Genomic DNA, 15876 nt, shown 5'->3' with positions numbered 1-15876 from the left:
ACTGAAAGCACCAAGGAAGCCGCGCTCAGAAAAGCTCGCTTCCTCTTCCCACTCACACAAGTTGCAGTAAGATGTTTCAGACTCTCAGACTTTCCTCTCCTTCCTTCCTTCCTTGAACACTCACATCAGAAAAGCCCATGGTTTACTGCCTGGAATTCAGGTCTTTTTTTTTTTTTTTAAGATACGGCACATAAAAATCAGCCCCTCTGGGGTCTCTTTGGCAGGTGACGCCACAGTCCAGAGCTTTTCCTTTTGATGCTGGGCCAGGTTACATTCAGGTCCCTGACCTGGGTTGGGGAGCCTTCAGCCTATGATTTACTGGAGTGGAACACAGGGCGGCAGGATGACTCTATGGGGGTCAGGGCCCCTCGGCTCACCACCCGTGGGGACTGTCCAGCCCTGGCATCCCCAGCACCCTTCCCTGAGGCCCCCAGGAAATGATGGCAGACAGGCCTGGGAGAGCTGCGTTACCACCTGGAGAGAGGGCAGAGGGGATCTCCCCCAGTTCTGGTCCCAGCTCTTGTTACTCTCAGTGGCCTCTTATACACCATTCCCCCACCCTGATCTGTAGCTTCTCCCTTATGATGAGAGCGCCTGGGGTTCATCTTAGACCCTTAGGAAGATGTGCAAGGCCCGAGGGTTCGGGACAGCTGGGGAAACCCAGGACATCGGGGAAATGTGGCCCCAGGCATCATGGTCCTGGACTGATCCAGGTGGGCTGTGGGGCTGGGCCTTTGGGTGTGAGTGGGCAGTGGGCAGGAAGAGCTGCCCAGACCCAGCTGATCTGAGTCAAGGCAGAAGGGCAGAGCGAGCGCCAGCCAGGGCCCTAACCTGAGGAGGAGGGTGGAGGGCTGAGCGCAGTCCCTGGGATTCACTAGGGAAGAGGCAGGGGGAGGGGGCCGGCTCCCATCCAATGCCCTTTCATCCCCTGCCTGGTGACTTTTAACCTCTGACCTCACAGGGGGGTTGTATCTGTCCCCCTCTGAGACCTTTGTCGGGGACCTTATTTGTTGAGTGCCCACTGGGTCCCAGGCATGCCAAGTACATCTCCTCAATCCTCCGCAGCCTCTGAGGTGGGTGTCACCTCCACTTCACAGATAAGGAAACTGAGGTCAAGTCCAATTCCCACAACTACTCGTAGGGGACAGAGTGGGACTTTGACCAGACACCCTCCCTCCGGCGCACACTCTGCCCGCCATCCCATGCGACCAGCGTCGCCTTCAGACTTCCCCCACTTTTGGCCCAGCCCTGGGCGATCGCATCGAGAATGTTCTCCAGAGGGTTGAGAAATGGGATTGGCAGGACTTAAAGCTCAGCCCCTCTACCGTCCCCGCCCCGCCGGGATGGAGGCCGGAGGGAGGCCCTGGGTGCAAGGGTAGCAGGAGAGCAACCCCTGTCGCCGCCTGCCGGTGGTGGGCGGAGCTGCCATGCGCCCTCTGGGGGTGGCCGGTTGCTACCTGTGGCTCAGGAGGCGGAGGGGAGCAAGGGGCGGAACCACGGTGAACGGAGAGATGAAAGGTCTTGTCTCCGAGCGCTGACAGCCTGAGTGCCCCAGGCCGCTCAGTGTTGGCAGCTGGGTCCCTGCTGGGTTTGCTTCTCGGGAGGCCGGTCTCCTCACTGCCCTGTCTGCCTGCAGCCCCCCGTCCCCCGCCCCCGAGAAGATGCCCCGTTCACACATTCCAGACCTGCGCGGGAGGGGGGGCGCTGGCAACTTGGCCCCTCTGTGACTGGCTGTTGGAAGAGAAAATGACCCCCAGAGCACTTGACAGCGATGCAGACCTCAGGCCCACTGGGCCCGGCGGAGGCAGAGCCCGGTGGTTGGTGGGCACATTCGAGGAGCACTGCTCTGAACAGATCCACTCGATGACCCCAGAGCACTTCCGGGACTCCCTCTGGGGCATCGGAGTGGGATTTCGGTCATGGATTCCAGACACACCAGAGAGCTCTGTAGCTGAGACACTGCTCTGAGCCCAGGTGTCAAGGCTGTGCAGACAGCAGACCCGCCGTCGCCCGTTTGGGGGGAACAGAGCCACGCATAACGGGGGTCGGGAGTGGGACGCCCCCAACGCGTCCCACGCTGTCTGTGTGCAGGCTGGCCCTGCCCTGGGCAGCATCCCGACCCCAGCCTTCGAGCCCCTGCCCACCCCCGGCTGCACCCTGAGAAACAGGCCCTGGAAACTAGTCTGTGGAGGCAACGCCGCAGAGCGTGTGGACCATGGGCCTCCTGGTGGGTGGCGGTCTCTCAGCGTCGCAGGAGGGGTCCTCGGAGAGGCTGAAGCCCACCTGTGGCGGAGTGTGCCCTTGAACCACCCAGCTGCCGGTGGAGGGAATCATGAATGCGCCAAGGTTGTCCGATGTCTTGGCACTGCCAAGGGCCTGGGCTCTCAGGTCTGAGGGGCTGGATTCACATCCTGCTTCCTCCTCACAGTGGAACCTCAGGCAAGAAAGTCAGCCTCGCTGAGCCTGGCTCTGCTCTCTGGGAGGCGGGGATGCTGTAGCACCCACCCTGAGGCTGCCCGGGGCCCCGAATGAGGTGAGGCCTGCAGGGCCCAGGCCACTGAGCCTGGAACAGAGTCAGTTAGCTGGGACTTCAGTCTCTGCCGCCCCAGCTTGGCTCTGGTGGAGAGCTGAGGCCAGCACAGCCCTGCGTGTGCTGCAGTGGTCTGGCTGTAAAGGGACGGGCACTGTCTTTTCTGTCCTTTGGGCATGGTGAGGGCCAGAGGGGGACCCAGGGCTGGTGGGCCAGTGGGCAGTGGGGCAGAGCCAAGGTTGCTGCCACTCAGCACGAGGCCTGAGTCCCTTTGGGGTGGTTTCCTCTGAGATGCCTATCTCCAGAATTCTGAGAAAGCAGAATGGCAGGTCAGCTCACCTGTAATCACCGAGGCTACTGGAGTGGGCATTACGGGGAGGCCGCAGACCAGAGGTGGAGGGTTGGCAGCTGTAGCGGCCAGTTCCCCTGACCTGTGTTCCTCCACACTGCTTGTTCTCCACGACATCCTTTCCACACACACACCCCCACCTCGAGGCCCCCTTTACTGTCTCCCACTCAGGCCACAGTAGCATTTGCAGCCCACAGGGAGGTTGGGCCCTTGGGCATCTTCTACAGGTTGGGAAATCATGAAGATGGCAGGGCCAGAGAATCTTCTAGCTGCCTTTCAAAGGAGACCTGGGCCAGGAACATGGCTCTGTGGGAGGGCGACCACACAGGGGGTCTCCCCGGACGGGCCCCTCTTTACAGCGGTCACCACCTATCATTTACCGGATCTGCTTTAGGTCAGCATGCGTTTTCAACTTAAAATGGGAAATCTGTAGCTCTTCTATCAAATCTGTTTTATTTTTCCTAATACATATTTAAATATGTGACTTCTCAAGTGAAAAGCAAAATGCTCACCCAGATACCTCCTGAAATGACCTTGTTGTACCAGAGGTGTGACAAATACAGGTCAAGTTAGGGGAAAAGCCTGAATTTTAGGACAAGCACCGTGTTTACCAGATGTGTGACTTGGGGCAAGTCACATCAGCTCCAGGAGAAGGGCGCCCGCACCTGCAGAGGTGGGAGAGCTCCATGAGCTAGGTGGCCCAGGCGTCCAGGTATGAGGCCTAGCAGCACAGACCAGGGCCACACAGGGCAGCCGCCTGGATGGTTCTTTTGCTAGCCTGCCCTCATATACTTCTGTCCCTGCTTTTAGGCACAAGTTGATTTTATAGGTAAAAAGCCAGTAACAGAGAAGTAAACTGACTTTTCCAAGGTTAAGGTCCAGATTAGTGGCCCAGCCAGGAGTGGCTGGAGCAAGCGCCTCCTTCCCCTCTGTTGATTGGGCTGAGACACCAAAGGCTGGACCTCGCAGCTGGTCTGCTGGCCCCTTTGCACCTGGAAGCCTGTGTAGAAACGTCCCTCCTGCTGCCACTTCTGGTCACTACGGGCTGTGCAGAGGAATCCAGGAGGCCGGGAAAGGGCAGGTTCCATGTGTCCAGGTACAAGATGCAGGTGTGTTGAAGTCACAGTTCTCAGGCATGATAATTATCTGTAGCTAATTATCACTAAGATCTCAACGCTTGTAAGTGACCTTAAAAAAAAAAAAACAAACATGAATTAGAGCAGATCCAAGGTTACCACTCAGTTGCCTCCCAGCTTGCTCTCCTGAGCAAGATAATGGGGGATGGAGCTACGGAGACCAAGAGGGAAGCTGCCCTTCATCTGCAGACAAAGTGACAGAACCAGGCCCTCTGTGACCAGGGCTAATAATCACACTAGCCAACATTCATTGAGCTTCTGCTCTGTGCCCGGTGCCGGGATAAGTCCTTTAACACTTTCAGCAACCTCATAGGGTAGATACTATACTACCCCATTTTCTAGATAGGTAAAATGAGGCACAGAGAAGTTAAAGTGATTTGTACAAAGTCACACAGTGGCAGAGATCAGAATACATAATAGTGGGGCTTAATTCCCTGCCAGATTTCTGTTGCTGTGCCAAAATTCTTGGCGGTAGTTGTGAAAGGGTCAACAGACGCCAAAGGCCCAAGGGTGGGCGGAGAGCTTGTGGCGGGGGGCTGGGGGGGTGGGGGCTCCGGTAGTCCTCTGCCATGCCTTTCAGCCTGCAGGTCCGCAGGCCTAGCCACTCAGGGTCATTACGGCTGCGCAGAAGAATCGGGAAAGTGGGAAAGGCAGATTCCATGCCTGCAGGAACTCTTCCAACGTCTGAGATGAGGTGTTCTTTGTCCCTTGCACGTGCCCCGCAGCCCTGGCCCACGGGGGTGGAGGAGGCCTGGGCTCACCACTCCCAACGTGACAGCGCCTCCCTTCCTGTATCCGCAGCCACCTCCTCGTGCAAGATCCTCAAGTGCAACTCTGAGTTCTGGAGCGCCACGGCGGGCAGCCACGCGCCGGCCCCGGACGACGCCCCCGAGTTCTGCGCGGCGCTGCGCACCTACGCCCTGTGCACGCGGCGCACGGCCCGCACCTGCCGGGGCGACCTGGCCTACCACTCTGCCGTCCATGGCATCGAGGACCTCATGAGCCAGCACAACTGCTCCAAGGATGGCCCCACGTCGCAGCCGCACCTGCGCACGCTGCCGCCGCCGCCGAGAGACAGCCAGGAGCGCTCGGACAGCCCCGAGATCTGCCACTACGAGAAGAGCTTCCACAATCGCGCGGCCGCCCCCAACTACACGCACTGCGGCCTCTTCGGGGACCCACACCTCCGGACTTTCACAGACCGTTTCCAGACCTGCAAGGTGCAGGGCGCCTGGCCGCTCATCGACAATAATTACCTAAACGTGCAGGTCACCAACACACCGGTGCTGCCCGGCTCAGCCGCCACCGCCACCAGCAAGGTACGGGGGAGGGGGGCTGGGGGTGGTGAGGCAGGTTCAGGCACCAGGCCCTGCCGTCAGGAGGGCCCAGACTTTCCAACCCCCGACCCAGACACCCCCTGACCCGCCATGTTCCTCTTGTCGGTAACTGAGCAAATTATTTAGGAAGGAATGTTCTGGACATTCTTGGCCATCAGGTGAACCACCCTGGAGCCACCTCTGCCCTTTGCCCAGAGTGCAGTGTTCCTCAAACTGCTGCTGTACACCGTCCACTAGGGGTCTTTGAAATCAGCATTCTGGCGTCAGAAGCTAGCACACAGGCATAGTTTGGGGGTGGGTCTGGGTTGGGGGGCGCAGGGTAGAACAGGATAGCCCAAACCTAGCCTATATTAAGGCAGATTGTGAATGCTTTCCAAGTGCAAGAGTAAACGTTTAGGAAACTTAGTTTCTGCTGTGTGTGTTTGTTCATGTGCGTGCACATTGGGTCTAGCTGTAAGTAAGATGGATTGCTTACTAGGGTTAATAGTCCAGAAAGTTTAGAAACACTCCCAGAGCATTCAGTTTCAAACTTCTGGGATAGTCTTCTCTTGCCCCAAACTATATTTTCGTAGAACTCCAGTGTCAAATCCCAATAAGGAGGAGCCGCTATGCAGGTTTGTTTCTGTCGTTACCATCACGGAGCTTACTGTCCAGTGGGAGTCAAACCCCACCCCAGACAAGCGGACCCAACAGCCTCCTGGAGGTGACGGTCCTGCCCAGGGGTTCTCATTGTGGCTGCACATTTACGAACCGAGCGGATTTTAGAAGATAGTGGTTCTGGGCCCCCCAGGCTGCTCTGACACCACATCTCTGGGTGGGGGTCAGATGTGTTCTTTTTTTAAAGCCCCCAGTGATTCTGGGGCAGGGAGGGCGTTGAGGACGCTGCTTGGAGGCCACGGCTGCTGGATGTTGTGGGGCCAGTCGGGGCTGCAGGGTACCATCCTGCCCTTTGTCTCTGTCCCACACCAACACAGTAAGGCTGCAGCCTCAGAGCAGAGAGGGCCGTGGTGTCTGGGCACAGGGAAGATGGAACAAGTGAGGACAGGACATCAGCCCACTGAGCACCCCCAGGGCCACCCATGCAGCCCGTCTGTCCAGAGCAGCTCCATTTAACGCATCCAGAACCTGAGGCTCTAAGAGGGAAAGTGGCCTCCCCACCCAAAGTGCATTCGGCTGGGAACCAAGCTGGGATTTCACCAGAGCCAGGGGACTCCAGAGCCCAGCGTGTTCTCACTGCCAAGAGAGGAGGTTCCCATCTGGAGCCCCGGAGGCCACCGAGAGCCAATCATCTTCTGACCCAAGGAGGCTTCAGTGTCTGGGTGGCAGGACTCAAGTCCTGCTCACAGAGCCACAGCCAGAGGCAGCCATGATGTGGCCCGTGGCCCAGGCAATGGAACATTCCTGTCCACTCCAGATTCTCCCTCCCGTTTTTCCAGGAGGGTCTCCCGTGAGCTCACATTCAGACTCAGCCGGAGAACGTGGTCTCCGGTCCAGGAGGCTGGTGGATGACCAGAGTCCAGGCCGCGGGGACACCTCTACCTCGCCGGGGCCTGGGCCACCAGAGCCCCTGGGGTTTCCGGTTTGGCAGCAGGTCTGTTTTCCCAGGAAGAGCACATTGCAAGGCAGTGTGTGGGGCAGTGCCAGGCTGGCCCACAAGGGCGTTTCTGTTCCTTCTCGTCCCTCCATGCCCCAGAGGAGGGCACTGAGGTGACCTGGCAGCCAGGAAAATTCCTGCCACCTCCCTCTGCTCCGGTGGCCCTTGCATGCCCACAGGGGTCTCTTCCTGGGACCAGCTGCTGGGTAGGAAACAAGCAGGCCTTAGCCCCATGGATGCTCTTACAGGCCTTTGGCACCAGGCCATGAAGCCTAGTGGGCAGCAAACTGCGGCCAGGGCTCCCTCCTCCCCCTCCCCCCTCTCAGCCCTCCACAGACTAAGGGGGGCCTGAATCAAGGTGCCGGCCGCCTTCTCTGCAGCCCCTTCACCTACCCGCCTCCCTCCCTAGAGCCAAGATAAATGAATGCCTGGAGCCTGAGGCTGCGCTTCTAAATCCAGCAGCAAACACACTGTGGAAGGGGACCCCGCCTCCCTGTCCCAAGCTGGCAGGGGGCGCTCAGGAGGTCTGAGGGTGTGAGAGGGCTGTGAACCTCAGGAGGCCTACCCCTCCTGACCAGGGTGGTGTAAGCATCAGATGTGATAACAGGCCTGGGAGGAATTGTGGTTAGTGACCAGCAAGGGGGGCTTGCTGGCCCCTTTGACTGGGGGTGAAAGCTCGAGAAGGAGCTTTTGGGTCACATACTAGTGGGTCCTGCAGGCCGGGGTGAGGTGCCTGGGCTTAGAACCCCTGGATACCACCCTCGGCTCTCTATTGGCACACAGTGGGACCCTGAGCTCAGCGAGGCCGTCCACAAACCAAATGGCTTATGCATTCATTCATTCATTCATTCATTTGTTCTTGTATTCCATCCATTCACTTAGCCCACATTTTTCAAATGCTCACTCTGTTTCAGGCTCACTGCTGGGTGCTGTGGCCAGCAGAACTGCCCAAGCAGGCATGGGAGCACCTCCCTTCCTGTCCCAGCATGAAGCTTCCAGAAGGGTCTGGGGCTCTGCAGCAGAGCCCCTTGATCAAGCCAGCCCATTTCTGCAGTGACCTAGGGCCACCTTGATCTTCCCAGCAGGTGAAGAGCTTCAGCAGCCCTTTCTTATCTCCCCATCAGCCAGGAGGCAGCACAAGGCTCAGCTGGAGGCCGGGCAGTGACAGACTCCGTGTCTGTGGCCTAGCCAGTCTCAGGCCTCAGGGCCGACCGGGGTCTCATGGTACCCGGGTGAGAGACATCGGTGGCTGGTTCCCCAGTGCCCTCGGCCTGCCTCGGCCTGTTCTCTTGGGCCTCCATTACTCAGGTGTGTTTGCTCCTTCGCTGATTCAGAAAACACTGACCAAACAGCTCTTCTGTGCCAGCCTCTGTGCTCGGCAACGCCTCCGTCTCAGCAGCTCCCAGGCTAATAGTGCAGCACAGAGATCAGCCACGGGATGCTGGTGATGGGTGCTGGGGCAGCAGGCTGCTGAGGGTCTTGGGGCGGGGGACTGGCTCTACACAGAGCGCTGGGGAAGGCCTCCTGCCTGCCCTTGCCCTGAGCTTGCCCCCGAAGCACAGGACGGGAGCGGGCAGCAGCAGAGCCAGGCGGAGTGTGGGCTTTTATCCCTGAGGCAGTGGGTGATTTCCCACTCCCCTCAGCCGTGGTGCCTTGCCCAGGAGCCACGGTATTCTCGTTGTCCAACGCTGCCTAGCTCTCTGTTCTTGTGGAGGGTCGAGATCTAGTGTTTTCCAGCCCAAGCTGACATTTCAACTTCCTGTTCCCGTGGGACTGCCTCCCATGCCCGCCCCCTGCTCTGTCTTCCTCTTTCTGGCTGCGCTGGTGGCACGCCGTGTTGAGCCTCAGGGAGGAGAGGAGCTCGGGTCTCGGCGCCTCCCCCCACGGCGGCCCCCTTGCAGGTTCCCCGTTGCACTTGCATACCATCACACGGCATCCTTCATCCGCTTAGTCTGTGACACCACCTTCCACCCCCGCAGTGTGAGCACCGTGAGGACAGGGGCGTTGGGCTGTTTCCTCCCCTCACGTGGACACAGCCCCCAGCCCCAGGCCTGGCACACAGTTGGCGCTCCGTGAATAGTTCTGACGACACTCGGGCTCCGCCCTGTGCCCAGCGGTGGAGAGGGCGCGAGCCCCTGGGGGAAGGGGGGCGGCAGAGGCAGGAGTGGCAGCCACGCCTGCGGCCGTGTGGGCAGTGAGCCGCCCGGCTCTCGACAGGCCCCCTTCATGCTGTTCCTTGTGGTTGAGGCCCTGGCACCGGTGCCAAGAAGAGTCAAGCAGCCTGTCAGCCTTCCAGGAGACTGTCTCCGCAAGAGATGGCGGTTAGAGCGAAACCAGCCTTTCCTGTTCCAGGGAGGCTGATGGCACTGGGAAAGCCACCCCCCTACTCCCCCGCCCCCAGTGTCTGTGTGTCTGTGTGGCCCTGCACACCAGGCAGGGACACCAGAGCCCCTCCTTGCACGCCCCTCCCCCCATGGCAGGACCACCCACTGCCCAGACCACCCCGGCTGGCCCACCTCCCGGCCCCCCCCCACCCCCCGCAGGCAGGCAGGCGCGCAGGCAGGCAGGCGGGCGGGCGGCCTCATCAAGGCAGGAGCCTAGGATGCAGAGAGGAAGCAGCAGGAGGTGGATCACTGTGAAGTCGCCACTTTTATAGGTCTGGGCAGTGGAGGAGCGGCAGTTTCATGGGGTTCGACGATGCGCGGGGCTAGGGGCAGGATGGAGGGGCTGCCGCCACCTTGGACATCCCACAGCGAAGCAGAAGAGCCACGTCCCGGGACCAGCCTGTGACCTCCAGGGAGGAGACGGGGAAGCAGAGCCCCGGGCTCAGGGAGCTGTGCACGCGGGCCTCCCGCTGTAGCCCGCTGTAGCCCGCTGTGGCCTCTGGCAGGGCCTCCGGCTCTCGACCTCAGAGCGCCAGCCCCTCCTCGTGTCCCATGAAGACCGCACAGAGTGCCCCCTGCACACCCGTCAGGCCCCAAGACTTCTAGGGCCCACGAGAAGGCTTTCTTTCCGTTTAAACTCAGAAGGAAAAAACCAACACGATCCAACCTAGACTATATTAGTTTTTACACCAATGCAGTCCCAAAATGTAGCTGCTTTTTTTGAAAGAATTTTTGCTGGCGTATAGTTGATTTACAATGTTGTGTTAGGTTCAGGTGTACAGCAAAGTGAATCAGTTATACATATATCCACTCTTCTTTAGATTCTTCTTCCATATAGGTCATTACAGAGTATTGAGTTCCGTGTGCTACACAGCAGGTCTTTATTAGTCATCTGTTGTATATATAGTAGCGTGTATATGTCAATCCCAATCTCAGCCACAAGTGTAGTTTTTAATGTTTCTGATGGAGGAAGGGACCCAGGAAGGTCCAGGTGCCCCGGAGTTCCCAAAAGTCATACTGTGGCCTGCCCCTCTCGGACTTCCTCTCATCCTTACATCTCTCAGGAACGGGGTGAGAAGGGCTGGGGTCTCCTCTGTGTTCCCTCTGGGGGCCCCTCGTACACTCCCTGCCTGGTCACCCCTGAGCTTTACACTGGCGTGAGGGGACACGCAGAGCAGCCGTGAAACAGAGCCGGCGACACCTCCAGCCCAGCTCTTGCGACTTTGTGGGTTTGCTCTAGAACTTTCTGCAGCCCCTAGGCTGCCCCTCTCCAGTCCTCAGGCCTCTCAGCACTTGCTCCTGGGGCCCCCAGCCAAGGCCACCCCCTGCCGGCTTCCCCCTCCTGGCTGTGTCCCCAGCCACCCCGGAACTGCAGACAGACACACTCCCTGGCCTGTGCCCCACCGGCACCTCCCCACGCCGCCCCCGCCTGTCTTGGCCGGCCTCTCCCTGACCCTCCTGCCTGAGCTGAGGTCCTGCGGCAGCTCTCCCCGCCTTCCCTTCCCCATCAGAGCTGCTTTGGGTTTCCTCTTTGGTTTCTAGCAGGTCTGGGGCCTCGCCTTTGTCATACATACACCCACTGTTCGGCCAGAAATTCCCCTAGTGCTTTGCCGCATTGCCCTCAACCCCGAGAGCTGTCCAGGCCATCGTCATGCCCCTCAACTGCCACGTCCCCCCGGGGTGCCCAGGCAGAGAATTCAGCCACGGCCGACCGTACATGTCGTCAGCAGCCCCCCGCCCTTTGCTAGAGCCCCTTCGGCCTACAGACGTTATGAGGAGGTGTGGACCCCAGCTGGTGAGGCCCTTCTCCAGGCTTGGTGGCGGGGATGAGGGGAGAGGGCCTGGGAATGGTGGCTGGGGGCCGTGAAGAGGTTGGGGCCGGATGGGGGGGGTGCTTTTAGCGGGAGGTTCCCAAGATGCCTGGGCACCATCTTGCCCCCATCGCCCCGCCTCCCTCCCTGGCTTCAGGCTGAGAGTCCAGGAGGAACGGCGCGGAGGCGAGTTTCCCAGTTTCACTCATGTCTCCACCCCATCTTCCTGGTTAGGGTTACGGAGGAAAGAACAACCAGGCATCTCACCCAGGGTGACAGGGGAAACACATCACTCCCCGGACTATTTGTCTCTTGTCCTTCTCCCAGGCCCCCCACCCTGTGACTTTTTGACCAAAAATGCCCAGGGACTGGAAACCAAGAGCCTAATCCCAGCTCTGCCTCTTGCTGGAACCCAAGGGCCTAATCCCAGCTCTGCTTCTTGCTGGCTGTGTGACCTTGGGCAAGTCACTTTACTTTCTGAACCCGAATTTCCTTGTCTGTAAATCCGAGGTAATGTCACCTTCCCTGCAGCGCCGCACAGGCCCAGAAGTAATATATGCAGCGAGTGTGCCTGTATCTGCGGTTCTCAGGAGGACGGTTAGTGATGGAGCTGCTTAGCCCTCTGCTTCTCCAGTAGCTCAGCGCAGCCCCTCAGCCCGGCTGCAGGCTCCAGCAGAAATGCGCCTCGCTGCTCCCCTGGCCAGGGCTGCCCGTTAACCTGGAGCCCCCGTCTCCCTTTTGCTGACCAGCACCTCCCTCCCCTCCCTCTTCCTCCTGCTACTGCCAAGGCCTGCCTGGGAGACCCCTCAGGGCAGCCCTGCTGCGGTGGCCTCGGCTGACCTCTGCCTGCCTGCCTGCATGGATTTTGCCTGCCCGTTCTTTCTTGGAACATCAGTCTCTTCTACCTGCTGTTATGTTCAGCCTGTGGCTTATGGTGCTTTGGTTGTGGTCCATATTCGTTTTCTATTGCTGCTGTAACAAGTACCACAAACTAAGTGATTCAAACAAACAGAAATTTATTCTCATACCTCTGAAGGGGAAAAGTCTGAAATGAGTCTTAAGGGGCTAGCATCAAGGTGTCAGCAGGACCAGTCCTTCTGGAGGCTTCAGGAGAGAGTCTGTTCGTTGCTTTTTCCAGGCCTCTGCTGGTGGCCAGCATCCTTCAACTTGTAGCCACAACCCTCTGGTCTCTGCCTCTGTGGAAACCCCGCCTTCTCTTCTGCCATCAGGTCTCCCTCTGCCTCCATCTTATGAGGACACATGTAATTACATTTAGGGCCCACCAGGAATAATTTCTCCACCTCAGTATCCTTAACCTAATCCCAACTGCAAGATCCCATTTGTCATATAAGGTAACATTTACAGGTTCCAGGGATTAGCGCCTGATATCTTGGAGGCCATTCTTCAGCCTACTACAGTGGATAACGACCTTTCATGTTTAATTAGCCATGCTTTTCTTTTTATGGTTCCTCTCTGTATATAGTAAATGAGCTGGTTTTCTATTTAGGAGAGGAGTATAAAGTTCCCTTTCTAAGTCAGAAAAATTTTTAAGCAAAAATGCAAATTGTTTTAAAGAAAAATATTAAATGCATAATAGGGCAGTGACCACAGTGAGGAAGGGGCGGTCTGGGACATCCTGGGGGCTCTTGCCATCCCTCCGCTCAGTCCAGAGTGTTGTAAGTATGGGGCTGGGCCTTGTCCCCTCCGCAGTTCCCGGCACCGCCTCACGCCCTCTCTTTGCCCCCTTGCCCCGCAGCTCACCATCATCTTCAAGAACTTCCAGGAGTGCGTGGACCAGAAGGTGTACCAGGCCGAGATGGACGAGCTTCCTGCCGCCTTCGCCGACGGCTCCAAGAACGGCGGCGACAAGCACGGGGCCAACAGCCTGAAGATCACCGAGAAGGTGTCGGGCCAGCACGTGGAGATCCAGGCCAAGTACATCGGCACCACCATCGTGGTCCGCCAGGTGGGTGGCTACCTGACTTTCGCGGTCCGCATGCCCGAGGAGGTGGTCAACGCCGTGGAAGACCGGGACAGCCAGGGCCTCTACCTCTGCCTGAGGGGCTGCCCCCTCAACCAGCAGATCGACTTCCAGGCCTTCCGAGCCGGCGCCGAGGGCCCCGGCGCCCGCAGGCTACCAGCCGCCAGCCCCGCCCCCTCAGCCCCCGACACCTTCCCGTACGAGACGGCCGTGGCCAAGTGCAAGGAGAAGCTGCCCGTGGAGGACCTCTACTACCAGGCCTGCGTCTTCGACCTGCTCACCACAGGAGACGTGAACTTCACGCTGGCCGCCTACTACGCCCTGGAGGACGTCAAGATGCTCCACTCCAACAAGGACAAGCTGCACCTGTACGAGAGGACTCGGGAGCCACCGGGCCGGGCGGCTGCCGCAGGGCTGCCCCCGGGCCCCTGGCCCCTCCTCGGCAGCCTTCTACTCCTGTCCCTGTTCCCTGTGCTCCTGGAGGCCGCCTAGGACCGAGAGCGAGGCGTCCCCGAACTGGTCGGCGGCTGCACGAGGGCCGGTGGCCTCCCGGTGGCCCCGTGGTCCCTGCAGGGGTCAGGAGCCCCGGCGGCCACATACCTCCGAGCTGCCTTGGGCTGCCTGCTGGCAAGGGCTGGGGGCGTGGGACGTCCCCTCCCCTCCCCCGGGGCCCGGGACAAGGTTGTGGTGACTGGTGCTGTGACGTTTGTGACATAGAGCTGTGCAGAGGGAGAGCTGCCCCTCTCCGCCCGCCCCGCCGTGTGAATGTGCAAATCAGAGCCCCTCAGGCCTAAGCCCTCACCCCAACAGAGACACTGGGCGTGGGCAGAGTTGACCTGCCCTCACCCCTGCAATGCACTGAAACAGGCCCGGCTGACTGCTGCACGCGCATCCCGGGCCACCTGCGCCCACCCCACGCACACACACTCATACACACTCGCACACACAAAGCCGGGGGACCCGAGGCAGCCTCGAGGCTGGACCCCTGGGAAGGGCATCCTTTCCTCTTGGGCTTTAGGACACCCCCGGGGTGCTGCTTGGCATCTTTAGAAAACTAATGTAACCCTTTGGCCAAAAAGTTGTGCCCTCCTGGTGCCTTCCCGCCCTTGGCCTCCCTGTGAGCCAAGGAGAGACCACCGTGTGCACCCTGGCTGGGCACGGCTTCAGGTCCCAGTTACCAGGCCCCGCAGGTGGGGGACGACACATGTCGTTGGCCCGTGCTCTGGGCAATGCCTGCTCTGGCGCCTTCCCCCACTGCCCGTCCTCCTGTCCCCCGGTCCCCACTGTTCTTTGGAAGTCACGTCTTTGCTTCTAAATGTCTAAACAGAGAACTACCCCCTTGATTTCTGTTCCTTCCTCCCCAGCAGGTGGCAAGAGGCGGTGAGCAGGGGAGCTGAGGCCGCAGGGTGAGGGCTGGAGACTCAGTGGACGGGGCCAGCTGGCCTGCCCTGATCCTCTGCTTTCTCCTCACCTGACCCCCCAGAGCCCTGCTCCCTGCCCTGTCCACCCAGGTCTGCATTCTGGGGAAAGGAGCAGGGCCTGGAAGGTATCTCAGCCCTTAGCATCCCTGGCAGGATCTCCTCCTTCTAGGCCTTTCTCTTAAGCCCCGTGGCCACACAGCCAGGAGACTTTCCCACCTCATGTCAGCCAAGCTGCCCATCCGAGGAGCCCCGAACCAGTCCCACCTCTGCTGCTGTTTCAGAGAACCCCGGGCACCAGCACCGAGCTGGGCTCCACTCCTAAAGGTGCGGCCGTGCCCCAGAGGGCGATCCTCCCAGAAGCCCCGCAGGCCCCACTGTCCCCGCCCGCCCACCACATCCCCGACCGCCCCTCTGCTGTTGCCCAGGGACCTCTCATACACTGGCCCGGGAGGCTGCGGACTGGTCCCTGCCTCCCCCTCCGAGAGGTTCCCTCTCTCTGCCAAGCTGTGGGCTAGGCGGGCAGGTGGGTGGGAGGCACAGCCCCGGCCCCTCCCTGCTGGTTTTTAGATGGTCCCTATGTTGGAAGTAAAAAGTGAAGCACTTTATTTTGGTTGTGTTTGATCACGTTCTGCTTGGAAGTGGGGGCCCCTCACTGTGTCCCATGTCTGCGACCTGTGTGGGGTGTCACCGCGTGTACATACTGTAAATTATTTATTAATGGCTAAATGCAAGTAAAGTTTGGGATTTTTGTTTTGTTTTGTTACTTTCTTTTGGACTACGTGTTGGAGTTTGTTTTCTGAGCGGACTTTGGTTCCTTTCGGGGTGGAGGGTTGACTTTGGTAGTGGCTGCCCCCTTACAGTGTATGTACCAGGGAAAGGGGAGCGGGCAGCGCGCGCGCGCGTGTGTGTGTGTGAGTTGAGTGTTGTGAGTGCCTGCAGAAGGAGAAGCAATTAAACAACCGAAGCCCCCTGCTTCTCTAAAATTACTTTTTCTCCTTGCGATGAGCTGCCTTTGGGGCTTGAGGGGTCCAGGTTCCCTCGCAAAGCTGGAACTGTCTTGGAGACAGAGGATCACATGGAGGAGGGACATGAAGGGCCTTCTGGGACGAGGTTGGGTGGGCTGGCCTGAGATCCAGGAGGAGTCCATCAGTCTAGGACCCCAGAGCTGGGACTGTGACTGCCTCCCTCCCCAAAGGTCCCCCTCCTTGCCCGCAGCCCAGGGAAAGGGTGGTGGCACTGCAGAGGGTGCAACAGTGTGCGCAGGACTGAAGCTTGCTTGAGGCCAGGTCTTCACATTTCATCTTTTAAAGTTATCCAGTGAGTCAGGAACAAA

At 59.3% G+C, this 15876-nt stretch overlaps 1 protein-coding gene across 2 annotated transcripts in view; it reads left to right on the top strand.

Moving 5' to 3' along the window:
- RGMA (repulsive guidance molecule BMP co-receptor a) overlaps positions 1-15311 on the top strand; it is a 45232-nt gene extending 29921 nt beyond the window's left edge. For both annotated transcript variants that reach the window (XM_057544028.1, XM_007164993.2), the window contains 2 exons: positions 4817-5334; positions 12898-15311. In XM_057544028.1, coding sequence (XP_057400011.1) covers positions 4817-5334; positions 12898-13614 — 1235 coding nt within the window. In that variant the 3' untranslated portion in view covers positions 13615-15311. The remainder of the gene's footprint in view (positions 1-4816; positions 5335-12897) is intronic.
- Positions 15312-15876: the final 565 nt, after the last annotated feature.

Source organism: Balaenoptera acutorostrata, chromosome 3, assembly GCF_949987535.1.
Source record: "Balaenoptera acutorostrata chromosome 3, mBalAcu1.1, whole genome shotgun sequence".
NCBI classification, from domain to species: Eukaryota; Metazoa; Chordata; class Mammalia; order Artiodactyla; family Balaenopteridae; genus Balaenoptera; species Balaenoptera acutorostrata.
Note: the sequence above shows the minus strand (reverse complement) of the source record. Positions and strands in the feature narration are given on the sequence as shown.